A 27020-nucleotide genomic window follows, 5' to 3' on the forward strand; every position below is an offset into this window, starting at 1 on the left:
TGATACACTGGGGCTGGAGCCTTTCAGCTGCTGTGTAAGTTTGTATTTTCATCCACATGAAGATTTTGTATTTGCATATAATCAGTACAGGGAACATTTTTAGATCTGTTTATATATTCACTTTTCAGATGTGAATTTCTCTTTAATAATAATGATGATGGTACAAGTGTTATTCTCAAGTTGAAGCATAATCAGCATACTTTCTGTTTTATGACCTGATTACCTGCTGAGTCTTGAAAGGGCTTCATTGTGTTAACTTTAACTCCTCACTAGGTAATCTCCAGGTCATGTACCTGCCCTTGGCACAGCCCTGCATATACAGGAGGTTCTAAAACCTACTGGCTCATGTCAGGAAAAGGAGTCCCTGCCTATAGGCTGCTTAGCACATGTCACAGTTGACTGAAAGTTTGTATCTGTGGGCAGCCTCTAATCCCTTTTTTCTGCTTTTCCTTTTTTTTTTTTTTGCTTCCTCTCTTAATCTCCCCCACCCTTCTACCCCTGACCTATGGATGTTGCCGTTTTCCCTTAAGAACTGAATCTCTGAAGGCAGAGCATCTCCTCCCACACGCTCTTGCAGCGTGCACTTGGGGCCTGGTGCCCTCGGCGCACTTGGGGGGCCTGGTGTACCGGGGGAGGGGCTGGTGCACCTGGGGTATGATCTGTGGCTCTACCTGGGGCGCAAACCCAGGACCTTCTGTGTGTAAAGCAGACGTGCTGACCACTACACTATGGAGCCACCCTGCTTTTCCTTCTTTAAGGGAGGTGCTGATGTGTTATACTTGGAGGTGCCTCTTCATGGGCTTTCTGGCTCTCGTGGCCAGTGAAGCTGCTTCGTGACAAGTTTCTTCTTCCCCACCAGTATTTCAACAATAATGTTGCGTAACAATCCACCCAAACTTCACAGCTTATGTAGGCCTTACTATATAACAAGCATCTATTTTTCTCTCTCACTCATCTGTATTGCCTGGAGTCATTCTGCCTCTAGCTGCAGGTTGCCTGGGATTGGGTCTATTGTGGGTTGAGTACAGCTCCACTCTATATGTTTCCTCATTTCCCTTGGACCAGAGACTACCTGAGACTCTCCATATTTCTGATGACCAGTTGGCTAAAACAAGTCAGGCGATTCAGCCCCAAATCAGTGTGGTAGATGAAGAGAAGGAATAATTTGTGATGTTTTTACAAACTACCATGAGATGGAAAGAGGTCAGGGAACTGGGCCATTGTAAAAAGGTGAAATCACCAGAATCATATTAGCCGTTAAGTAACAGTGCATTACTAATGACATTCATCCTTGTCACCGTTTTCTGTCTTGTGTCTGACTAGTTTATTTCTCTTATTATCAGTTTTCTAAATGATGTTTTATTAGGTTGTCAAGTTCACCTTGAATTTTTCACTTATCCAGTTTCCCTATCACCTGCCTTCAAGTGCCTTTAGGAAATTTGAGTAAAAAAGCAAATGACACTGTCTTCATCTTCACACAGATGGGTAGTTATGGCTGGGATGGCTCTCACTCTGGGGTGGGGGAGTGGAGGGAATGGGAGGATTAGGGGGTCATTCCCTAATGGGAGGAGCCGAACTGAGCTCTTTCTCTTGATGGAGTCCACTGGGGCTCTCCAGCAGGATAAGGACATTTTCCCTTCCTTAGGTACTTCCAGCAATCTGCTGAACAGGTTTTTGTGAGGCTTTATTATGATCCTCCCAGCTAAAAAGGAGTAGAATTGCTACTGAAAAGGATTATATGTGAAGGGATAATCCCAATGGTTTCATAGGTATGTTTATTGATAGTGCTTTCTGCTGTATTGGGGTTAAGGGCCATTTAATAAGGGATCATCTCATTAAGTGTGTTTCATGAGTCATTGAGTTTTCTGGCTTCACAGATAGGTGAAACTGGGTTACCTAGTGGGTTACCTATTTGCACCTAGTGAGATGGCCTAGGTCAAGAGCTAGGTAATTGTAAAACAACTAGCATTTACATAATGCTGACTGACACACTTGGCATATGCTCATTTTATCATCACCACAGTCCTATGATGCATGAACCACTATTAGCCGCATTTCTTAGATGAGGAAATTGAGGGACAGATAGGGTATTTAAATAACTTGTCTCAAATCCTGTAGGTTCTGGACTTGAACATAGGAAGTCTTCTCCAAAGATTTTGCCCTGAGCAATAGTTTGCTGTTGCCTTTCAGCTGTGTGTGGAGCAATGTCAACAAGAGGTTTAGCTGAACAAAAGGGTGGGAGCTTTTGGTGTGGAATATAGATTTTTTTTTTCGAGATATTATGGGAAAATAATAGAAACAGTTTATTGGCTATTGGTTGGTGGTGAAGGAGAATGAGAAATTAAAGGGGATTTCTTTAAAACTTCGGGAATGACCCCTAGCTCTATAAAGCTATCTACTGTTACTTCTCTGGTTAGTATGAATATACTCCCCTGAGTTTTGTGATTATAATATGGCAGTGTGCTAGTGTGTGTGCCAGATGAACTGAAAATTATCACCTCAGAGGCACTTCACAATCTGGGCTCCATAGTTCTGATGCCAGAGACCTTGACAGGGCAGAAGTCCAAAATGGGACCCCAATCCAGAGCTCTAGTGACCAGGTTCTTGTGCCACGAGAAAGAATTTGAGAACACAACAAATAGCGCAAGAAAAGTGCAAGCTTTATTAAAGCATAAGTACACACTTAAGAGAAAAGTGCCCGCAAACTCTGAGAGTTGCCTCAAACTGTCTGGATTACAGGCTTTATTTTCTTGGGTGGGGGTGGGGGGAGTAAGGAAGGTGGAGATGAGGTACTTGCAATACAGGTAGTATTATAATGATATTAGATAAGCCAAAACTGAACAAAAGATGAGGACATAGGAAAGACTCCAGAGCCTATCCTGAAGGGGAGGAGGATGTCCCAAGGCTATCCATCTGCCTCTGGGTCTTGGCTTGTTTCACACCACATGGAGGGGAAGGGGGCAACCCAAGGTTATCTATCCTGTCTCCTGACTTTGGCTTGTTTCTCACTGCTGGAATCTCAGGTTTGGAGTCAAAACAGGTAGAGGGCTGAGGAAGGGTTTAAGGAAAAATTCCAGAGGAGCATCCTTGAAGGGAGGGGAGAACGTCCCTAGGCTAACTTTCCTGCCTCAGTTCAAGACTTGTCTTCCCTCCTTCTTCCTTACTGGCCCCCACAAGGCTGTGAAGAGATGACCATAAGATCCTTCTTGGGGAAATTGGCCGTTGCCATCTTCAGTGCCACTCTCTTCTCTCTTGTTTGTTTCCTGTCTTCTTGGCTTCCTGCTCTTTTTCCAGTCTGGCTCTGCTGCACTTACATCCCCAAGGTGATGACTAATTTCTTTATATTCTTGACCTGATTTCTAGTCCGATTTATTCCCACTTATCACTGAGGCCTTTGTATAGCTCAGGTTTGAGTTGGAAGACCTGGACAGGAGTTTTGCCCACATCCTGACTAGCTTTGTAACCTTGGACAGCTCACATAAGATCCTGAACCTGAGGTTTCTTTATCTTGTTTACACCTGCCCCATCTACTTCACAGAGTTGTGATGAGGGTCAAATAAAATAAATTCATAAAAGTGTTTTTAAAGCACAAATGTATAGCATTATTAATATTCCCAACTTCCTCAAGTGGCCTTGTCCACTCTGTGCTTTGATGCCCTGCATAAGCTTCAGTCGTGGTGCCTTTTCTGTTACTTGTTTGTTTACCTGTGAACCCTTGAGAGCCCTGTGTCTTATTCTCTTTAAATCTCCTACTTGGCTCAGGGCTAGTTAGTATGGGTTAAGGATTCAGTAATCTTTGAATGAATGGGCGAGGAATGTCTGTCTAAAGGAAGTTTCTAGTTATAGTGTTTTGTTTTTGTTTTTTCTCCTGAACAAAATTTTCCTACTATATCTCTATACTTCTTGAAGTTAGTGTTATTATAAAAGCAGCCCTTCGATACTTATATTCCCTATTGCAGGAGGCCAAATTCCAGTGCCTGTGGCTGCCTTCTTCATGATTTATACTTACTTTATAAATATTCATCTGATGAGTTTTTAAAAATAAGACAAATCAAAGAATCATCCTGAATTTTTAATTAGAGATATAAAATATTTGATATTTAGTTTTTGTTTATACATTTAACAAATATGTGTTGAGTACCAAGCTCTGTTCCTGGGGCTGGGAATATAGTAGTGAACAAAACAGATGAGATTCCTGTCCTTATGCAGCTTCTATTCTGGTGGGATGCCAAACAACAAAGAAGTAAATGAGTAAATGAGATAATTTAAACTAATCTTAAGTGCTGTAGGCGGGATTCACATGAATAGGATGCCCAGACTAATAAGGAGTTCTCACACATGTAAATAAACTGAGTTACATTACAGATATTATGCTCTTAGTTTCAGTGTGTATTGGGTTACCTCGAAGGGATCTAATTGGTTAGTATTTTTAAGCCCAGCACCATCCATGCCTCATTCACAAGAAAGATAGTGAACGGCTGAGGAAGAAGGTGGCTGTTACCTGGACTTTTGGCTTCATGAAAGCATCTCAGTCTGTATGAGGGCTCCTCAACCTTGACCAGGACCCTCTTTGTTCAGGTGATGTTTCTGTATCTCCCTCAGAGAGGAGGGAGGCCCAAAGGAGATGGGGGAGTCATTGGTTGTCTAGTAACCTTTCTGTGCCATCTTGCTGGATCAGTGCAACCACATCCTTGATGCCAGGGAAATTGTTTGCTTGCATCCTGTGAAGCCCAGCTGGTGAGCAGTCAGTAGTCGATCCATTGCAGAGTCTATGAGGAAGAAGGCAGGGTGATAGGATGAAATGTGAAGAGTGACATATGAGGACGCTTTGTCAGTTTGTGTGATCTAAGTTCTGAAGGATGTAAAGGAATGAGCTATATGAAGATCAGGGATGGGGGCAACATACTAGAGGTGCCCAAGTGGGGAACACGTTTGGAAAGTTTGGAGAATGGAAAAAAGTCACAGTGACTAGAGTGTAGGGTGCGAAAGAGAGAGTGATATGAAATAAAATTGGCATTGAATGGAGGAAATCATGCAGGGCTTTATAGGCCATGGTAAGGAGTTTGGATTTTATTTTAAGTACTACTAGAGGCCATTGGAAGGTTTTGAGTAAAGGAATTATCTGATTTGATTTACATTATGAAATTTTCCTGTTGACTGCAGTGCGGAGACTACAGAGGTGAAGACTAGAAGTAGGGAGCCCAGGCAGTGGACATGGTTGCAGCCTGGGCGAGGATTCATGGTGATATATGCCAGGCAGGGCTGTGGAGGGCAAGAAGCGGCCCAAGGCTGGAACATATTTGCGATGAAACTGACACACAGGAGATGGGCTGTGAAAGACTAAGAAGAACTCAGGATGATGTCTAGATTATGGCTTGAGCAGCTGGGTGGGGAGATCAGCATTTGAGTGGGGAAAACAGTACTTTCCTTAGGACATGTTTAATTAGAGAAGGCTTTTAGACCTCATATGGAGAAATCCAGCTGGCAAAGGCTGGGAGAGTAGAGCTTGAGGGGTAGGGGATTGTGGTGGGTGTGTCAGGGCTACAGACAGAAATTGGGAGTCCTTAGTAGAGGAATAAAATTTCTCTCTTGATAGACTCAAGGATTTGAAGGAGGGTTAGGCTTTTTTTTTTTTTTTTTTTGATTTTTGTAGGCCTATGATCTAATGGTTTACAAGTTGTGGTCATTATCATTATCAAGAAAATATTGAACTAAATGCTGTGCTACATGCAGGGGGACATAGTGATGTATGAGATAGACTGGGAGTTCTATGAGGGTAGGGAGTATCTCTAAAAGAGAAGACAGATCATTCCATCAGAATTAAATCAGGAATTCCATCAGGAATTAAATAAACAATAACATGTTTTAGGATAGGGGAAGAAGAGGGCTATGGGCCACATAGCAGAGCCACTGATCTAGTCTTGGGGTGGGCTGGTATGTTTCAGCTGACCAATGAGTGGTGAGTAGGAACAGGCTACATGCATGCTTTAGCAAGAATAGTTAGTGGTAGATGAGTTAGCAACTTATATTGGAGTGAAAACAAACAAAACCTTTATTGGAACTGGCACATTCTACGGAAGGCACTCAAGGATGCCTTGGCAAGATTTTATACTCATAAGAATGATAATATGTGGGTAAATAATACTAGTTTCATTGTTAACTGCTTCCACATAGGTTAATTTGTTAGTTACTAGGAAATTTCATTGCTCTGTACTCACTTTTCTTTTGGGGCAGGAAATAGAATATGAAATTGGAGCTCATATAACTTTAAAAACACCTTATGTGCATTATTTCAAAGAACCAGGGCAGATTTTTGCATGAAAGACTCTATATAGTCCTGAGAGAAAAACAACTCTTTAGATTGACTAGCATTAGTGTTAACTTTATAGAATTTAAACATAGTAATGGGTGTGTTCGCATATATTGACAGTTTTGGGACCCCAAAAGCAATTGATGTCACTGTTATAGATTAAATAACAACACATTTTTTTTTTTTTTTAGTAATCCTTATATAATTTTAAGGAAGCTGCTTTTCATTTTCTTAAGGTTGCTATTGTATTCTTCCAAAGAGCCAACACCTTGGTCAGGACCCTGTTGTAGAGGGCACAAACAATGTTGTTTGATAAAGGAAACATACAAAAGTATGTTGACAGTGGATAATTACTCTGACCAGAGTTGTGAGGGATGATTGAGCCCCTGTAAGAAATGGCTGTGCTGCTGGCTCGGCCCCAGGTGGAGTTGTTGCTGAGCTAATTTCCCTATATAGCTGGTGCAACAGGGAGAAACACTGCTCAAGGCAACTGTAGGAACACATGGAGGGCCTCACCATGTCCAAACAGGAATGGGACAGGTCACTAGAAGCTGGAGGGAAGGCAGTGACCACAGGTCCAGTTGGAAGTGGGTGGGTATGGTAGAGAGCACCCTGTAGTTCTCTAGAGCTGGTTTTAAGTCAGCAGGGAGCTGGGAGAGACTGGGCCATAACTCCACCAGCAGAATTGTTTTCCAGACGTACAAACCCATCCCTCTTATGGCCTATGTCGAAAGCCACCTTCTCCATTAACTTCTACTTCTGCATCCCCTAACAGGAAGTCATCTTGGCCCTCCCCAGACCCTCACATAGTGCTGACCATCTAGCTGGTTTTATAGTGCTGTGCCCCTCTGTACAAGCCCCTCTGGCTCTGATCTCCTTGATTTGATTTCAGTCTCCTTCAGGAATCTGCATGTGTGAGAGAGAGAGAGAGAGAGAGAGAGAGAGAGAGAGAGAGAGAGTGTGTGTGTGTGTGTGTGTGTGTGTGTGTGTGTGTGTGTGTGTTTGGGGGTGGTGTGCCCAAGCCCATTCAGAGTTCTCAGTGGAGAATAAATGGACGAAAATACTTTTTTGTTGTTGTTTGTTTTGTTTTGTCTTACAAGGGGGATAAAGCTAGTTTTTACTTTGTTTCATTTCTTAAAAGTTTGGTTGTGAATTCTGATAATTGTATAAAGTTATTGTCATAAATGGAAACTTTTTCTTTTCAGATAATGTGGATGCAAGTGAACTTAAGCAGTTTTTTGAGACCAACTATTCTCAGATATATTTCATCTTCTATGAAAATTTTATAGCACTGGAAAATAGTTTGAAATTAAAAGGTAAGCATTTCTACAAAAATTTTCTTTTGATATTTCTTTTAAGTTTATTTTTGTTTTGTTTTGTTTTTTAAACTGTTCAAGAGGTTTTCATGCACCTCAAACTCAAGACTGCCCAAAGCTGCACTCATCCTCTTATCTCCCAAATCTGGCTCCCGTCCAGGGTTCCCACTGCTGTAATGGCAGCTTATGAACTAGACACTAGACTCAACATCCTGGAGGCATCTTTGACTTCTCCCTCTTGTATTTCTTTTCCTCATATCCATGAAGTACCTGTGGGACACCCAGGTGTAGATTCCGGCTGGGCAGTGAAAATATAGGGACTGGAACTTGGAGGAGAGAGGTGCAATCATGCTGTCGCCAAGGAAGAAAGTATATGTAGAGAAAGAGTGATAGTTATGGATTTGGGATAATTCCTTCCTTTACTGGGCAAAGAGGAAAGATAAAGGAGTAGTAGCAGAGGGGAGGGTGCCAAGAACGTGTTTTGTCACAGAAACCCAGAGAATAATTTCAAGGAATGAAAGATCAGCGATGCCTGATGATGCAAAAAAGTCAGGAGCAGCAGGACTAGGAAATGATAGTGCATTAGGAGGCTGTCACTGACGAGTGAAAGAAGAGTTCTGAGTAGTGGGATTGGAAGCCAGACAGAAATGAAGTAACTGGGTGTAAGACCATGAGGGCTACACATGGGAATACCCTTTCAAAAGTGTGATGTTGGAGACAGGATTGTATCTCAAGGGGTAGCTTGGTCATGGTAAGATTTTAAAGGGTGCATTTGCTTGTTTGTAGGCTGAGGAAAGGGAGATAACTCAAAGTGCAAGGTAATGGGGGAAGTGGGTTGAGACAGGGTCAAGTATAAAGAAGAAGACATGGAGAGGAATGTATAGATGCTCTGCTCTCTTCTTAAAACCTGAGGCAAATGTCAAGTATGGAGGGGAAGGAATTCGGAGTGAGGCGCTGTGGTAGTCTCTGACATAGAGCATCTGGCTCAGTCTTACAGAATGCTCCAGGCTCTATCTAGTAGGGCATCAAGTCATATAAAGACATGTGGCCAGGATGCCAACAAGTGTTTTGTTTTGTTTTTTAATGAATTGCTGGATTTTCCCCCTGTGACTTATAAGTTGATTAAAAACCTTGAACTTAATTTTTTTTTTTATCAAATTGGTAGGTATTCCAATTATGAAATGATTTGATTATTATCTTGTTTTTTAGCTTTGCTCTACTTCATTTTTTTTTCCCATAGGTGTGTGGAGGAGAAAAATGTGATATTATGTGTAGCTAAAATAGCAAAGAAAAAAAAAACCCATATCTTTAAAAAAAAACCCCTTCGACCTAAAGACCTTGTTTTTAAAGGGTACTCCTGCCCTCCCTCTTCCCCCTTTTGCTTCCTCTGTCTTTTCTTTTAGAAAAATGTAGCTGTTTAAGACTGTATCATTTAGTTTGTGCTACATGACAAATCATCCCCAAAATGGATGCCTTAAAACAACAGGCAGTCATTTAGCTATGATTTTCCAGATCTGTTGGGCAGTTTTTCTGGTATAGGCTAGCTTATGCCTCTTCTGGCAGCTATTGGCCGATGGCCTCATTCACATGTCTTGTGGTTGGCAAGCTATTTAGCAGGGTGCCTTAGTTCTCCTCCATGTGGCCCCTCTTCACACTAACTTGGGCTCTTTCAGATAGTGGCCTTAGGGTTCCAAGCTTAGGAAGTGCGTTTTTAAACTTATGCTTGCCTCCAATTTGCTAATGTCACATTGGTCACAGCAAGTCACATGGCATCTCAGATTCAAGGTCACGGAGAAATAGACATCTCTTGATAGGAGAGAGAAAAGCTCTCTCCATTTTTACAGCCTACTGCAAAGAATCATAAAAAACTAGTACCAACGGTGAGATTTTGAAGTTTTTTGCTTTTAGTACAATCTGTGTTTTTGTTGGAGTTCAGGGAAGAAAGTGAACCAAAACAAAAGAATAAAGGAAGTGTTTACTAAGAATCATGAACTCATCTTGTGATAACTTCAGCCTTCCAGTATTCAGGCAAGATCCCGAGTTATTGGCTCTACCTTCAAAATAGATCTAGAATCGTTGGCCTCTTCTCATTGCCTGTACTAGTAATGCTGAACCTCCCATTATCCTCACCTGGATTATTGTGCTCTCCCCTCCCTCTTTAACTCCTACTAAACTCTCTTCAAAAGAGCAGCTGGAGTGGTGCTTTAAAAATGTGAGTCAAATCATGACTCTCAGTGCTCCAAACCATCAAATGACTTCCCATTCCTGATGTCATAATAGCTTCAGACACTATCTACCTGCCTTCCTTTACCCCACCTGTTCTCTAACCTCACCTGCTACAACTCTCCCGTTTTGCTCCAGACATAAGGACCTTCTTGCAATTGCCTTCCTTTCTGACCATGCCAAACCTGCTCAGCCATAGGACTTTGCACTGTCCAGTTTCTCTGCCTGGAAATTATTTTCCCCAAATTGTTTCCTTACCCCCAAATTTCAGTGTGGCTTACCTCTTTTACTTCTTTGCTCAGGTGCACCTTATCAGCAAGGTGTTCCCTTGATTTCACTAGTCAAAATTGCATACCACTCTTTTTGTCATTCCCCATCTCCCTTTCCTTTTGGTTTTCTCACTTATTCATTTATTGAATGCCTCTTTTTGCCAAAATGCAAGCTTCCTTAGGACAGGGCTTGTTGCGTTTTGTTCACTGCTGTCTCCTCAGGTCCTGGAATAATCCTTGACATAGAGACATTCTTTAGTATTTGTTCAATGAATGAATGATATCTACTTCATAGACCTGTAGAGATTCATTTAGATTGGGGGTCCACAACTTATAGCTTGCTGCTTGTTTTTATAAATTGAGATTCATTGCACACAGCCATACCCATTCATTTGTGTATTACCTATGGCTGCTTTTGCACTATAACCCCAGAGTTGAGTGATTGTAAGAGAAGCCCGAAAATCCTAAAATATTTACTGTCTGGCCCTTTACAGAAAAAGTTTTCTGATTCCTAAGTTAGATAATATATACCAAACAGCACAGCGCTTGATATATAGACTGGACAATAAATGGTAACTGCTGTTGTAGATGTTATAGTTTTTACTATCGTTATTATCAAAAGGACAGTGTGCAATTACTTAAAGAGATGTATGACTTTTTATAGTTATTACTGCTCTATGCCTCTTCATATCACAAAGTTAGAACTCTTTGTGTTTAATTACTGTGCATTTTATCATAATTTGACCTTATAAGTAACTAATTGAGAAACAAATAAATTACCTGTCATGGGTTGATAACAACTTGGAAAACATGGGAGATGTGTTTAAATAGCTAGCAGGGAGCAACTCTGCTAGATGTGGACCCAGGTGGTTTGGCTTAGTAGTCCACCTGCATTCCTAACAAGGGCTCCACACTACTTTCTGATATTATTTGAATAAATAAATGTATGTTGAGGCTTAAATGTTAAGATATCTTTTAACATAATTTTTTTAATATCCTAAAATTTACGTATTGTCATGATAACTGATTTTTAAAATATATTGCAGGGAATAACAAGTCACAAAGGGAGGAGCTGGACTCTATCCTCTTTATTTTTGAAGTAAGTTTTTGTTAATTCATTTGGCTTTTAAGATTCTTGTTGAAAATATGGTATTGTAGATCTTTAATTTCACTTGCAAACACATAAAAATGATGGACATGTATTTCTTCCCTTCTACTTTTACAAACAATGCTGCTATGTTCTTGTGATTTTTTTTTTACAAACACAGAATTTTTTCTGTGCGACTACCTAGATATGAAATTATTAGATAGAAATATATGCACATTTTAAATACCGATGTTGCCAAATTGCTCTTCAAAAAGATCATGTAAACTTATATGTAAGATTTATGTAAATTTCTCTAACCAACACTGGAGATGACTTGTCTTTTTCATATATGCAAACTGACATGTAAAAACTGTTTTTAACACATATTTTTGACTACTAGTGAGGTTGCCATCTTCGTGTGTGTCTGTGTGTCCATGTGTATTGATCATATATTCTCTTTAAAGGTGGAACACCGTTTGGGTGTGTTTTTTGCTCTAGTAAGCTTAAAGTCTTTCTTGTCCAGCTGTACTAGACAAGTGGCCAGATTACTGATACCTTGAGAGCTATACCAGAAACAAATCATAGGTTCTGAAAGTTAATTGTTGGTTACCGAGAAATTATTTAGGGATTGAAGAGAAGTGTGCTTAAGTTGATGTGAGATCAACTTTATGACTGTAAAGGAAGGGCCTAATGTGTATTTGTTGAAGATCTAATTGTAGTGGGAGGCCAGGAGAGGAAGGCTGTCTTGGGCTTTCTGGGTTTTTAAACCCAGAATAAAACAGATATGGAAACCTTCTCCTGTCCAGGACTTACCTCATGGCTGATGCTTAGTAACTTTGGTTTCCCTTTCTCTCCAATGAGGGCTATACTCCTCTCCCAGAGTAACAAACATTCATTCAGTGCATATTTTATGGTGGTTATTGTGTTTCCTGTAGTAACTCTCCTGTGAATGAAGTCTGTGCAGAGTTTTAAGATGCGCAAGGGAGTTTCTCTAGGATGGCATCTGTGACTCCGTTATAAAGTGACTCCATTTATATTACTTTTTTGGTTATTTCTGCTGTCTTTCATAATGGCTTCTTTTCTTGCCTGTTTTGTGGTATGATTATGAGATCAGATTTAATGAAATATAGGTAAACAAATTAAAATCTGTTTTAATCCTGTTTTTTTTCCTAGAGGGTTTTGTCTTTACTTTTGCCAGGAGTCTGGGAATGCTCTTGATTGGGATCACTAGGGCTTAATTTGAGTGTCCTGGTTTATTCATGGAATCTCAGGTTCAGTTTCTCAAACTAACCGTGAGGTGGGAACTGGGGTCTGTAGGGTATAGACATCTGTGGATACTACTGTGGAACTGCTGTCTGGCACCCTGCAGTTTTTCTTGAGCTTATTGCATACAGACCAGCTGCTCACTTTTCTTCCCTCTTACTTTCTCTCTTACCCTTTTTAAGTCCCTTATTAGTTTTCCTATGTCCTTCAGAGTCCAGAAATGTTTTGAGAATTGTACTTGCTGTCACTGATCTCAGGTCTAGTTGTCCTGCAACAGGAAAGCCCATCAGGATCTGTCGTCCTGTACCTCCCACAGAGGAGGTTTCAATACCATATCCTCATGTCCAGAAATTCTAGACGAGAGGAGGGTGTTATTACTTATACATTACCTCTACAGAGGATTAGTTGCCTATATAATAGGACAAATATATATTACTCAAGTCTTCATAAAACTCTCACGTTGCATAGTAAATATGAATGAATAATGAACTTGCATTACTTTCGTTATGACTTATATTCGCTCTCTCTGGTTTTAGAAGGTAGGTTGTAATTTGTATTATTCATATGAGAATTAAGGAACTTCATTGCTGCTTTCTACAAGTTAGTGCCATATAAAGAGATAGATGGTTTATGAGGATTTGGAGGTCAGCACTTACCAAGATGTATATAATTGGGAAAGACTTTCTTAAGACATGTTAAATCACAAAAAGGAATCTGTATAAAGATAGTTGATAAATAAGAAATGGATTGGAAGAAAGCATAGGGATAAGAGAGTTACGAAGGCATGAAAGAAGAGTATGTAATGAGACCTGCTGTCTGCCTTTGTAAGTCAGGGGCAATCTGGAAGGAAAACTTTGAAAAAGGAAACAGTAGTTTTTAGATGTAGTAAGCTACTAGAGACATTACGGTGCTCTGATAAAGCAAGTGGTGTGCAATCAAGGCCACCGGCCCAGTCCAAGTTGCAGTTTCAGGCAGCGAGGAGACTTTTCCATTGCCTTTATCTCCAGTGGGAGTACTTGTAGCCCTTGGAAGTTGACCTCCAGCCACCTTTGCTTGTGGCTTCAAATCTGTATACCACTTAGAGTTTCTATTGTTGCTGGTTCATGGAGATGTTTGTCACATTTTTTTATTGAGGTTATGACTTTAATTTTACTCTTCTTTTGAAAACATATTTCATTTGTCATTGCTATATGTTTCAGATGGGCAGGTGCGACCCCATAAAATGAATTTATATTGCATCTTGACCGGAATGTAAATGTTTTCATGTGCCATTCTGTTTAATTCTTTCCTTGTGAAGGAGATTTTGTCTTCCCAGTTTTTATTGATGGAAGAATGGAAACTTTGTCATGTTAGATGACATGTTTAAGATTGCACATCTATCAAATGATAGGTAGAGATTTAACCTCCGGTCTGACTCTAGAACCCATTTCCTTAACTCAGTGCCATACTACCTGCTACTTATGAGTCTTGATATTCTCCTGCTTCTTAAGCTGTGTTCCACAGGCCATCTATTCCAGGATGCACCTATTCTTGTACAATTCATTCGTTTATTATACACATTTATTGGATACCTGCTATATGTCAGGCATACTAGGTGCTGGAGATATGGCAGTGGGCAAAACTGAATCTCCTGCTCTCATGGAGCATATATTAAATTTCATAGTAAACTGAAGAGGCCACTGGTAAGAGTGGACTTATGTTAGACCTCCAATAATGATCTTCTGAGTCACAGAGAATTCTGAATGACCCTTTTCAGAAGTTTCACTTGGTGTTGGCCCTTGACGGGGCTACCTGCATAGGGGAAAAGGAAAATTGGTATAGCAATATAAGGTGAATAATTCACTTGACTTCGAGAACCCTTTCGACTCCACAGTTGTGAGGTTATTTTAATGGTATCTGGGATTTGTTTTAATCAGATATGGTAAGACGTGGAGATATGAAAATAATTGGCATGAAGAAAGAAGTTTTATTTTATTCACAGTCTCTTAGAAACAGGAGGCATGATGTATCACATAGAGCTATACAGAGAAGCACCAAGGTAAAATGAGTAGGCAAAGAGAGAAAACTGATGGTAAGAGTCTTTATTGTGGTTTTTTTTGGGAAGGAATGGGCAAGGCAAGGTAGTTGGGATAGTTTGAATAATTTTGGTGGCATCTAGGTTGTAGGGATGGTACCTAGTTGTCCCCTGGTGATTTGGGCAGGGGAATAGTGTCCCAGAGTGTGAGACCCCATAAAATGAGGTGTTTGGGGGGTGTGGATTTGGAATTGGTTGGAATATCAAAGGCATGGAGCAGTACTATCTCTAGGAATTAGCTAACCGTGGGAGAGGCAATCTCATCCAGGTCAGCAAGGCCCCAGAATGTAAAAGCATCAAGAATATAGAAAATGAGAAAATACAGTTATCACAGAGATGTGTCAAGCTGCCATGTTATATGCCATCCTTCTTTAGTAGAGGAATGGAATAATTTGGAGTTCTTTATATGTGGTGAAGAAAGCGTCTAGAATGTGATAGCAAGGCATTTCTTTACTCTCCCACACTCCAATTAAAATTTACTATACATTGACAGAACAAATTTAATTTCAAAACCAACATATGATCTGACCTCAGAATGCTACTCATTTATCTGTTTTTCAAATATCACAAAGTTAGAAATCACAAGTACACAGGACATTTGATTTCTAAATTAGAACCCTAATTTTAAAATTTATCCAAATTATCCCTTCAAATTAAATAAGCCCAGTTTTTTTCTGTCTTAGAAAACACGTTCTTTATAATCTGTAAAGTGTGGCCCAAGCTGGTCTAACACACAGGGTCCCCTTGGGTGTTCCAGTGTGGCTTTGTTTCACATTTCGTTGGTTTTGCTCTGTGGAAGTGCTCTGCCACACACATACCGCTTTGCTTATTGCCCCTTTACCTCTTTTTTGCGTAGTTTTACTTCTGTCTCCTGGTTTATGCAATTCTTTCTTCAGGGACTGCCCTTTGCTCTCTTTCTCATCTGGCCTATTTTTTCATGCTCTATTCAGACCCACTAATTTCTTCTGGCAACTCCAGCTAGAGCTGCCCATTCTTCTCTATAAATTCATATAATATGCTCCCACTTGTTACCATTTGATACAGCTGGATATTCTTAGTTTTCTCTTAATGTGGTTATGTCTTAGCTTCCTAATGAGACTAAAGTTCCTGAGGCCAGCAACCTTGATTTATAATCTTTTGTATCTTCCACAGTGATTTGTACCTGTTAATATTTATTCTTGGGTTAAAAAGCCTCTTAAAGTCTCAACTTATCTCTCATGTGGGTGTTTGGTATTTTTGTGTTAAAAACATTTTCTTTTCTTACCTAAAACTCTCTGAGTAAAAGAGATAGGAAAAAGGTAGCAAAAGTCTGGCTAGGTTTATTAGATCAGGTTTTGACACTAACAAGCTGTGTGGTCTTAAGGTATTTTACCTTGACATTCATGTCTATAAAGTGAGGGAAGGGACTAGATGAGCTCTGGGGTCTCTTTCAGCTCTACCAACTTATGGTACTACATACAAATGTAGCTGTGTTTAAAGTCTTCAAAACAAGTTCGTGAGAGAAGTCATTTTTAGCATGAAATTTAGTTTTATGCTTTCATTTAATTTTAAATATAAAATTGATTTAACTCTGATTAGCCTTTGCGTAGCTAAACATCTCAGTTACTTTGTTCTCTAGAGCAGCTCTGTTCAATAGGACTTTCTGTGATGATGGGAATATTATATGTCTGTGCTCTTGAATTAGGTTACCACTAGCCATTTGGGCTATTTAGTGCTTGAACTGTCACTAGTGTGACTGAGTGACTTAAATTTTAAGTAGTTTAAATTTAAATTTGTGTTGCTAGTGGCTACCCATTAGACAGAGAAGCTCTGTAGTCTTTCAGCAGAGCCTTGTTATCTCATTTGAAGACTTACTCCTCTTCATTATACACTTGGTTAATCCTCAGCATGTTGCACATCTCTGTCCTCTGGGCAGAGGACTTAAAGTTTATGGTTTTAAAGAAATGGTTTCCTTGGGATTCTCAGGCATTGTTACTAAAGTGCTCTTGGCTGAGAGGAATAAGCATTTACCTCTATAGGTGGGGGAGCATGGCTTCAAAGTGGCCTTCTGTAAACACAAAATTGAAAAGCTACACACAATTTTATTTTACGCTTTGCATGTTTAAGGTGAAAATGATATTTTAAATAATGGCCAGTCAAATTACGTAGTACTTCGTTTCCCCATCAGAACTTCTACCTTCCCTCCACCTCCCACCCCCAAGATAAAGAAAATACCTTTGGTGTTATTTCAGTACAATGCATGCTGTTTCTCCCTTACCCCTTCTTTGATGGGGGAGATTCGGGTTGGAGAAGCATGGACATATGAGGCAAACAGCAGCAAACGAGCTGCCCAGAGAGTGCAGAGGATATGTGGGTATTTTCAAGGGCAGACAGAGGAAGGAGCATAATACTGTCATCACTAGTTTTGTTTTTCCTTTACTATTGAAGATGACAGTTGTCTGAAATTTACTGTAGGCCTCCTATATACCATCTCCTTTCCCTCCCTGCAGTGTGGAGGTAATACTGGATTAGAGGCAGGACTTGTGTGTGGAGTCTTGCTGAATATAGTTATGTCTGAGAGTCATAATTGACCTGCGGTAAATCCAGGGCTGGCGTGGAATCTCTGTTTTACTTTAAAAAAATTCAACACTGAGTCTCTTGTTCTTCATTGTTCCAAGTGAGCTTATGTATATAGTGGATTTAGCCTCTAATTCTTTTTCTCAAAATAGGGGGAAAGGGCTTTTAATAGCTTTCTTGGTAATAATAGCACAACTGGATCTAGTGCAGTGCCTGGAGTTGTGCAAAAGGTAAACTGAATGGCTGGTTTTCATTCTATACAATTGCTTTGTATATGCCATCTAGTAATTTGCATATTGATTTTATTTCCCAAACTAATGCATTAATTTATAACTTTTCGTATGTAATCGTACCATCCTACTTCAGGTATTAATAATGAAGAATTGCCTGAAGAAAAATTAGAATTATGAATATAGTAGTATTAAAAACAATTCTTCAATGCTTGTTTCCGTTTCTTCCCCTATACCTCTTCCTCCCCCTGCTTCCTCCTCCTCCTTTTGGTAGAACTGTATATATCTTTTATAACTCTTTGAAAATGAAAAATTAGAATCACCTGCAGAGGTTCAGTGCAAATCATAGACTGAATCATAGATCAGTCATCTCACTCAGGGCAGGTATCCTACAGGATTAAGTCAATCCTTTTTCTTTATGCAAAGGCTTATGCCTTTTATTATGAGAAAATAATAAATAGCAAGACAGCAGATTATATTTTTACAATTAACTGGTTTCTTCAGCTCCTGCTTTCCTTTGTTTTATTTGTCATTATTTATTTTAGGCTGTTCAGTGTGCAAAGACACTTAAATGCAGCTCCCTCCTCTCCACATCGAAGTGAAAGACTTCCTTCCACAAACCTCTCATGCAGTTATTGATTTTTATTTCTTTTTCCCTTAAGGACCACTTTACTGTTATAGAGTAGAGGAGGGACGGGAACAAATAAAATGAACAAGAAAAACAGATTCTCCTTAAATCCTTGGAATTTAAGTTCTTATTGAGTGCAAATATTTGGGTACTTCAATGGATCTTTTCTTCTTTCGAAAGAATGGTTCTAGGTTTGAATGACGCTACTAAGTCACTACTATAATTCTAAATGACGCATAGCAACTGAAGAAAGGCCAGTGTCAGTTCAAATTTCCTGGAAAACATTAAAAAAAAAGAAAAAAAACGAGACACCCATCTCCCCTCCCCAAACTATCCTGAACTCCAATCAGCAGGCAAATCAATGCCACTGTTTATCATGACCAGAATATCAGGTCACCTTTATGATATTGGGGACCTATTTTAATGTTAGGCATATTCTAAATGATAATAGAGGTGTATAATTGTTCTGGTACTCTTTATCACATTGGTCATACTTGTCTTTATTAATATTGAGCCCTTGGTTGGGAACAACTCTAGATGATAGCATTATTTCTATGGCATAGTGCTCCACAATATTCCTTGAGACCCCCCTCTGCAGGGATCACAGTAGAGGGCTGTGCCAGTTGTGTCCTTTCTTGCTGGTCTCATGTTGCCTGTAATGGTAGGTTATCTCAGGGAAGATAGAAACAAAATATAAACATTTAGTCCTTTCTGGAGAGTCTTTGAATGCATTCCGGTTAAATTTTGATTATCTTATTATAACATGTTAATAATTCAATGTTCAAGACTACTGTTTTCCTTATGCCTCAAGACTTATAGGTGATAAACTTGGGATTGCCCCAACAGGACATACTGAATTACTCAGTCCACCTTTGGGGAAGGGAAACTGGAGACAAGATGTTTGTGAAAGTCTGAAATTACATTCTAGTGATTATCTGTTGCAACCCAGGTGTCCTGAACTTCCTGGAATGCTGGCTCCTTTCATGTACTGTGCCACTCCACTGTCAGGAGCAGGTTCTCTGGAAGGCAACACTAGCAAATGCTTCCAAGAACCCTTTAAGGGCAGATGGTGGACACTGCATCAGGGCTAAATTTATGGAAAATTCACACTATAATCTGAGCATGTTGTTTGTTGTTAGAATAGCAGAAAGGTATGTAAAGGATATTTTCCTTTAAAATTGATTGGAATTAATGTGTTAACACAATTTGGATGAGTTGGTTCCTTTTTTTTTTCCTTTAAAAAAGTAAATTTAGGAGAGAGTTGTACAAATATTTGTTGTGTTGTGAATTTTAATAGCTCGTTTGGATGTGTAGCGTGGTGGCTGTTACAGAGTGACACCTGGTGTTTGATATACTTGTTGTGACACTGGACAAATTGGAAGAGAAGAGTCTGGATGGAAACCTGAAGTCCATCATCAGCTGCTCTTGCTGACCTTAGGCTTTCACTGAATAAACTTGGCAGAGTGGCCAGTCCTGAGATGATTGCAAGTCTGAGATACTTCCTTATGGTGCTTAGGCAAGCATTTAAATCCTCTGAGATTCTGGAATGGTGGGAACCATGTCCTAGCATCTCACTGAGGTTTTGTGATTTCTCCCCTCATCGCTTACCTGGAAACTCTCTGGAAGTGATTTTTTTTTTTTCATTTTGTGAAAAATGGCACAGAAGAAACAGTCAACTTGTACTAGTACCAAAATTTAAGAGATTTGAAAAATGAGTTTTTAGCCAGAAAATAGAAGCTTGCATGAAATGAAGAAGAGCATGGCAAATTGGTTGTGACTGAGATCACCCATGGAAGATCCTTGTGTGAAAAGAAGACTCCTCTTGAATCTGTTTTCGCATTTTTTTTATTCAGGGCAAAACAATATACTGTGGGTAGAATTATATGCTATCAATTTGAGATTTCTGAAGGTCTCTGGATGTTCTCTAATTAAAGGTAAAGAGTCTAGTGCAAGTTGATTTTCTTTAAAAAGAGATTAGACCTCTGTATGATCTTGAGCAAAGTGAAAATATAACCTCTTACAATCTCTAAAGTACCTACGCTTCCAAATTTTTGAATATTGCATTTTTAGTACCTAGTAAAAACAATTTCCTATCTGTGTCTGTCTATTTATTTTCCTCAATTTTGATAGTATTTTTCTCCACTTCAAGGTTCTCTACATCTCATACATGTGCTCTTGGATACCTTCTTCTACGTTCTATCCTATCAGAGCTTCAGTTTTTCCTCTACTGGAATATCCACTAACTATTCTTTTGGTCTGTGATCTTCTGCACCTTCTGTCTCCCTCACCCACTTGTAATGTTCTCTGTGTAAGGTAATTCTGATTCATGGCCTTTTGAACAGATTGAACTCCCCAGTAAGGCTTTCAGAACTCTTCCTGATTTGGTCTCTGCCTCTTCCTCCATCCCTTGTCACCTGTGTCTTACTTCTACCTGCTCTGGCAACTTTTTGAAGGTCCTCAGACAAAGAAGCAGGGCTTTTTTCCTTTTCTTTTCTTTTTCCTTTTTCTGATGCTGCTTAGTCTGCCTAAAATGCCCTTCTCTGCTGGGCTCACTCCTGTGTATCTTTCAGGATGCAGTTCAGGGGTGGTCTCCCTTCGAAAGTATCCCTTGTCTGTACTCACCTCCTTGTGCATTTACTGACATTGCTGCTGTTCTTACCTTTTCCCCTTAGGGCTGTAGCTTTAAGAGCAGGAACAGTGTCCTATATCTTTCTATCTCTGATCCTCACCTGGTACCTGGCACAAAAGGAGATAAGAAATATCTTATTGAGTATATAAAATATTATATACTCAATAAGAATATTTATTAATGAATCAGTGGATATTTGTTTTAATTATATGCGTTCAAATTCCTATCTATAGCTTAGTAATTTGGAGATGATTTGAAGATGATTTCATTGATATGAAAATGCTTTGGTTCTATTTTTATTTATTTCTTCCTTATAATCACCTTTATTAAATTTTCTAAATTTAAAATTTAGTTTTATTTATTTCATTCTAGTATTTGAGAAAATTAAAGTCTACAGATTTGCCTTTTGTTTCAGCTTTGGCCAGTTTTTGTTACACACAGAATTCACATTGTTGATAATTTTTAGTCTATGATTGTGGTGGTGGTGTTTTTTTTTCTAACGAGTATTGCTCAGAAGAGTGTTTTAAAATCCTCCAAGTAGTTGAGAATTTTTTAGTTTAAACTCTCAGTGGTGACTTCTAGTGTGTTTAGTGTGCTTGTGACCTGTGCTATTCCTACTTTGAGAGTTTTATTTGCATGGCTTAGAACAATAACTTGTAGTAAATGTTTTATTAATGTTAGAATATGTGAAATAATATTTTCTCTCTCCACATATACCTTTTCAATCAGTTTTACTATATTTAAATCTGCTATATTGTACTGTACGGCTCCCATTATAAATATATTTTCCCTTCAGTTTTTGTATTTGTTTTATTTTCATGCTATGTTATTGGTTGCATAAAGGTTCATGAATATTATAGCTAAGTTGTGAATTACATTTTTAATGTATTAATGATTCCCTGTTTCCCCCTTAAAGCCTTTTCAGCTGATATTGATACTTTGTTGTGTGTCTGTGCCCATGTGTACGTGATATGTCATTTTCTGTATTTTATTGTTAATCTTTCTGTGTTCAAAAGCCATTTCTGATTGACTTGGTCTTATACAGGAATTTATCCTATTTGTATTTATTACTCTTTGTGTGACAACTAACATTTTTGTTCTTCTACTTTTGTTCTTTGGGAGAGAGGTCACTGACTTTCACATTATGGAATATGCTTTGTGACTTAGAAGATATACTTTCTATTTTCTATCATTCTAATGATTATCTTTAAATTAACAAAATACGATTTGAACCTTTTTCTTCTACTTTTCCATGTCAAGAATAAAGCAGTTTTGATGATAGCCCCATACTTTTATTTTAACTCCATATATCTTTTGTATTTCTCGCTTCCCAGCTCTTTTAAGCATTTTATATCCAGATTGTTTTATTATAATGTTTTTTAGAATGTTACTTCTCTTATGTTATTTTGAAAATTTACTCTATTCTTATAACCATACTAATTCCAATTATATAAATATAGCTCACTGTCACAGTGTTTATATCCCTGCACCCTTGTTTTTGGATTAATCAATCTCTTTTTTTGCTGGAACATGAATCACTTAGTATGTTGAGGAAAAGAGGTATGTGGCTGATATATTTCAAACTCTAGAATATCTTTTAACTGCAAACATATATAGCTGGTTATATAATTTTCAAATCATAATTTTTTCCCTCGAAACTCTGAATTTTGTTTGCTTTTCAAATAGGCATAGTTTATTCTAGCTTTATTATATACTGGATTCTTACATAGGCACCTGATCTACTTTGGGACCTTTGTTCTCCGTATATGTCTATATTTTGGTGCCTGTTCTTCTTGGCTTGCCTACAGTGAGCCATTGACCATACTGTTTTCTGGAGCTTATATTTCAGAAAGAAAGACTGAGGTCAGCCCTGATTTTTGTTCCTTCGTAGATAATTTACTTTTTCTTTTTAGATTTATGTAGGATTTTAAATTTTATATTGAATTTTGTATTGAATTTGCAACTTAAAATGTGCTACATATAGATATTTTTCTCTGTTCAACTTGTTTAGTTCTAGGGAGGCCATGTGATGCCCAGTGTCCCAGCACAGAGTTATGGTCGGGGACTTTGCAGTAGACACTCTAGATTCATGCTTTCCATGTATTTCATTTTCATGTATATTTTCTGATTTCCAAACTGTTACTTATTTGTGTATCCACTTTCTTTATTTTCCTAGATTTTAAGATAGATTCAGTGGAACATGAATCAGAAATTCTAAAAAATTACCCTATTTTTTTTAGCAAATCTATTTCTGAAGGATGAATTTCCATTTCTTCTTAGGATGATTTCTTCCTTTGCTTCTTATTCAAAGTGTGTTCTGCTTTCATGCGAGGGGGCCACCCCCACCCCATGCCTCATTGCAGTTTCATCTGTGCTTTAAGGAGTAATTCTTGTGTGTTGGTTGTAGAGGGATCCTTTACCCTTTGTAAGTTTTCATTGCTTAATAAGATTTTTTTTTTGATGTTTTAATATTGGTTGATTTCTAAAATACTGGAGGGAGAAATTAATGCTCTTTTCTTTTTACTACTACATTCCATATTTCCTTTAGATGTCTTTGCCTTATATTTTGTCTCTCTTTTGAAATACTTTTATTCATTTTCTCGTTAGCCAAGGAAAGTATTGCCTTTTGAGTGATGATGTAGTCAAGCATTAAGATTTGCTGTAATGTTTGAAAGCACAGTTCTATTCTCATTTATCTTTATCAAGTGTCCACTCTCCAGATTCTGTGTTTCTACCATATTAGAGTATGGGTACCTTCCTTAATCTTGGGCATTTCCTTGTGTCTGCCTATACACATGAACTAAAATTAGAATTCTGTTTGTTTTCCTTTTTTTTTTTTCATTTTCGCTTATTCCTCTATTTATATGTGCAGTGCTTATTAGGAAACATTACGTGCCAGGCACTATTCCTGGTGTTAGAGATACATGATGGTTAACTGAGGGTCCCTTCTCCCAAGGAATCCAGCATCTAATGGTGGAGTGGGCTCTGTGCCCATTTACCTGGAGAAGTATGCTGGCGAGGGATATGGTAAGAGGTACAGTTGAAGAGGGCCCTTCTCAAGATGTGATGTTTGAGTTTGGTCTTAAAGACTGAAAAGAATGTGACAAGATGGAACTGGGCTTTCCTTTCTCAGTAACAGCATGGCTAGTGAGTAAATAGATAGGAAGGGATTGCCTGTATAAGAAGAAAAGCATTACATTTTTTTAGATAAAAATGTAGTCTTATTTTTAAGATTATGTAGCTCCTTATTTTAGTTCTATTTCTCTTAAATTTTAAGGTTCCAAGCAGAGTTCAATGTCAGTATTCTGACCACATCAGAAAATTGAGTCATTTTTACTAAGAGATGAGTGGCCAGGCCCAGGACATTTAAAGAATAAGTTGCCCTCTCTGTGGGTCTACCTGGAGGGGTTCATGCCACTGGGCTCCTACTTACATGAGTCCTTCTGAAACCAGACTATCTTTGTGTCACAGGCATTCATAGAATATTCCCTTTAAACCCAGCTGCCCAGTTTTCATTATAAGTTTTCTAAACATTTATAACTCAAAAGGTAATTAAGACTTCTTTTAAACCAAACCTTTTATTTTCTTCCTGGTCAACATTTTCTTTACCTAGCATCCTTGCGTCATGCAGCTAGTTTCAGGGAGAGTTGCTCCCCGTGTTCTCTACCTTGGACATAGATTTAGTTTGTCATTGTTTTAGTACATTACTTTATATGAGTTAGTATGTAGTATTTTCCACATTTTTCACTGTCTTTCCTTTCTAAGTGGAATTGAAATCAAGTGTGAATTTACTGAGATATTTTACAGTCATTTGGTAATAATTTGAAAAAAATGTTTCCCACAAAATTTAATTAAGATCAGGAATTATCAAGTACATTATAGCATCTTGTACAAACTCCACCTTACATTTTGCATTATTCCTAGTCATGCAGTAGGTTCTGAAGAAAAAAGAACTATGGATAATCAGTTAAAAGAATGACAGAGTCCCTGGTGTGCTGATCAGTAGTAATACCCAATTTCGATTTTGAGTGTGCTATAATGGATTACCATATAGATGCACCTGAGCACTGAGCATTAAACAGAGCCATGTGTTTTTCTGAAAAGTAATATTTATTCATACTGTGTGGCTTTCCTGAAAAAATTTTTTTTATTTTACTTCGCAGTGAAACTACAAATAGAATGTCAATAGCTTATATGGCATTCATAGTAGTATAGCTTAGAATACTGGCTGCAGTAGAAATGCCATATTGTATTTACCTCAGCAAAGGTAGGCTTCATCTGGGACTTTCTGAGAGACAGGCTCAGCATTTAGATGCAGATGGTTGTGTGGGGCTTTATTTTTATTGACCTTATAGACTTTAATGCATACAAATGGCCCTTGCAATATTTGGGTACAAAAAGAAGCATCAGTGTGAGTGATTTTTCAGCCTTTGAGTTGTTGTGTAGGATTCTGTCCATATTGGAATATTCTTAGTAGTTCAGATATTGAGTACGATGTTTCATATTTGAACATTATTGAGTATTTTTTAATCTCTTTAAAGTCCATCCACTTTGTAAATTCAGAAGTGGAGATGATGATAGGCCTGACCTCAGAACAAGTTAGAGATTACTTATGTCCAACAGACAGTATCTAAGCATCTAGATACACATCGTCTTGCTGTATACTTTTTCTTGATATTAAAAAGACTTTTTTCTTTGTTGCATACTAAGGAAAGAAACCTAAATCAAGAAAACCAATAAGTATTTTGGAAAGTTGAAAAGCATGATTCAGTGCCAAATTGGTTTCATGATTACAGTAAGGATCTGAAGAATAGTGGGCATGCCAAGCATTCATGTAGTCTAAGATAAGATCTATCCTGAATCTTTAGAGTATTTTCTCATTGTTTTCTATAAGACATTTTAAAATTAAGTGGCAAGACGAGATCAGAAGATGATCCTGGAATGTATCTGATGTGCCAAGTCCCCTTGGAGGAGAATGCATGAGAAAGTAGGACACTGCTGTGTAGCCTCTGCTATGCCATTCACTTAAGAAGGAGGCAGAAAAAGTATGGGTAGAAATCAGTGGACCCAGATTTCCATCAATGTGAGGCAGCAGCCAGTTGATGAGAAATAATGCCAGCAGAGACCATGTTTCTGAAGTAGGGTACACTTCTCTTAGTACGTCAGCCTTTTAATATGATGAGAATATTCTAATTAATCATTTGAAGATTATTGTGGCAGACATAGAGATGTGCTGTTCATATTCTCCTTCAAGAAAGAATTTGCTGCCCATCTGCAAGGAGTGGATTAGCTGGCAGCCTCGGCTGTTAATGCCTTCAGCTTTCCAGCCATGGTCACCCTTTTTTCATTGTGGTCCCCAGCCAATGAGAGTGAGGCAATAGTACAAGGGCTTCACCGTTTTCAGGCACTTGGAGCTACTTAACAGGCAATCTTTGCTCCAGAGTTCCCGCCAGGCTGGCAGACATTTGTTGGCTCTTTGTGGTGATCTGACGCTCCCTGCCCCATTTTGCTTTCTCATTTCACTTTCACAGGTGTTACTCCCCAATAACCGTTAGCACTCCTAACTCCACCACAGCATCTTCTTTCCAGAGAACTCAGCCTGCAACAATTATTATTCATTTGTTATCAAACATGTTGAACTAGCCTCTATAGTAAATTTTTTAGAGAAGAGAGAGTTTGAGTTCAAGAATCATAAAATAGGTGCAAATGGAGGCCGTCTTTCCTTCTTTAGTCTAGAGACCTCCCAGTCTATCCTCACATTGTGCTTATTTCAGGCTCTAGAGTTGCTTGCTTGGCTTGGCAGCAACCTGACTGCTGAGACCTTTGTCCTTATTCTCATTTCCAGAGTTGTCTATTTACTTACCAACTCCTTTGCTTGGCATGTTTTCCTGTAAGCTATAAACAGTTCTCTGGGATCTCACTCATGTCTGTGTCATCTTCTACAGCTCACAGGGATGTTCAGGTTTACATTCTGTTGCTAGGACAATGCTCGTGTGGGTTCTTTTTAAAATATTCTGTAGAGAACTGGCTTTTTGTTTTTACTTCTGATTCCTTTTAAATATAATGGAACCTAAAACATAATGTAGTTTTTACACTTAGTTTTCTTGTGTGTGTGTGTGTGTGTGTGTGTGTGTGTGTGTGTGTTATCCATCTAAAAATTCATGTTATGGTGTGTGTATATTGCAAGGTGAAGACCTATTTTGATTTTTTTTTTTCCTCAAAGAGCTGCTTGACTCTGCACAGTTTGTAGATGGATCTATTCTGCCTAGCATTTGGTGCCTGGCTGACAAAGGTTGTGGGTTCTCCAAGCAACAGATAACATTGAGCACCTTGATTTAATGCTGAAGTTACTTTGTTATGTAGCATCAATTTTCTCACATTTGCCAGCATTTTTAACTTTTTCTAACTAGTAGTACATATAAATAATCATAAGTA

At 38.6% G+C, this 27020-nt stretch overlaps 1 protein-coding gene across 4 annotated transcripts in view; it reads left to right on the forward strand.

Annotated features, from left to right (window-relative positions):
• RALGAPA2 (Ral GTPase activating protein catalytic subunit alpha 2) overlaps window positions 1-27020 on the forward strand; it is a 291465-nt gene that overhangs the window by 18239 nt on the left and 246206 nt on the right. For all 4 annotated transcript variants that reach the window (XM_039874353.1, XM_039874357.1, XM_039874355.1 and 1 more), the window contains exons 2-3: window positions 7516-7626; window positions 11165-11217. In XM_039874353.1, coding sequence (XP_039730287.1) covers window positions 7516-7626; window positions 11165-11217 — 164 coding nt within the window. The remainder of the gene's footprint in view (window positions 1-7515; window positions 7627-11164; window positions 11218-27020) is intronic.

The sequence above is a fragment of the Pteropus medius genome, unplaced genomic scaffold, assembly GCF_902729225.1.
Source record: "Pteropus medius unplaced genomic scaffold, Ma_sr-lr_union100, whole genome shotgun sequence".
In the NCBI taxonomy this organism is placed as follows: domain Eukaryota; kingdom Metazoa; phylum Chordata; class Mammalia; order Chiroptera; family Pteropodidae; genus Pteropus; species Pteropus medius.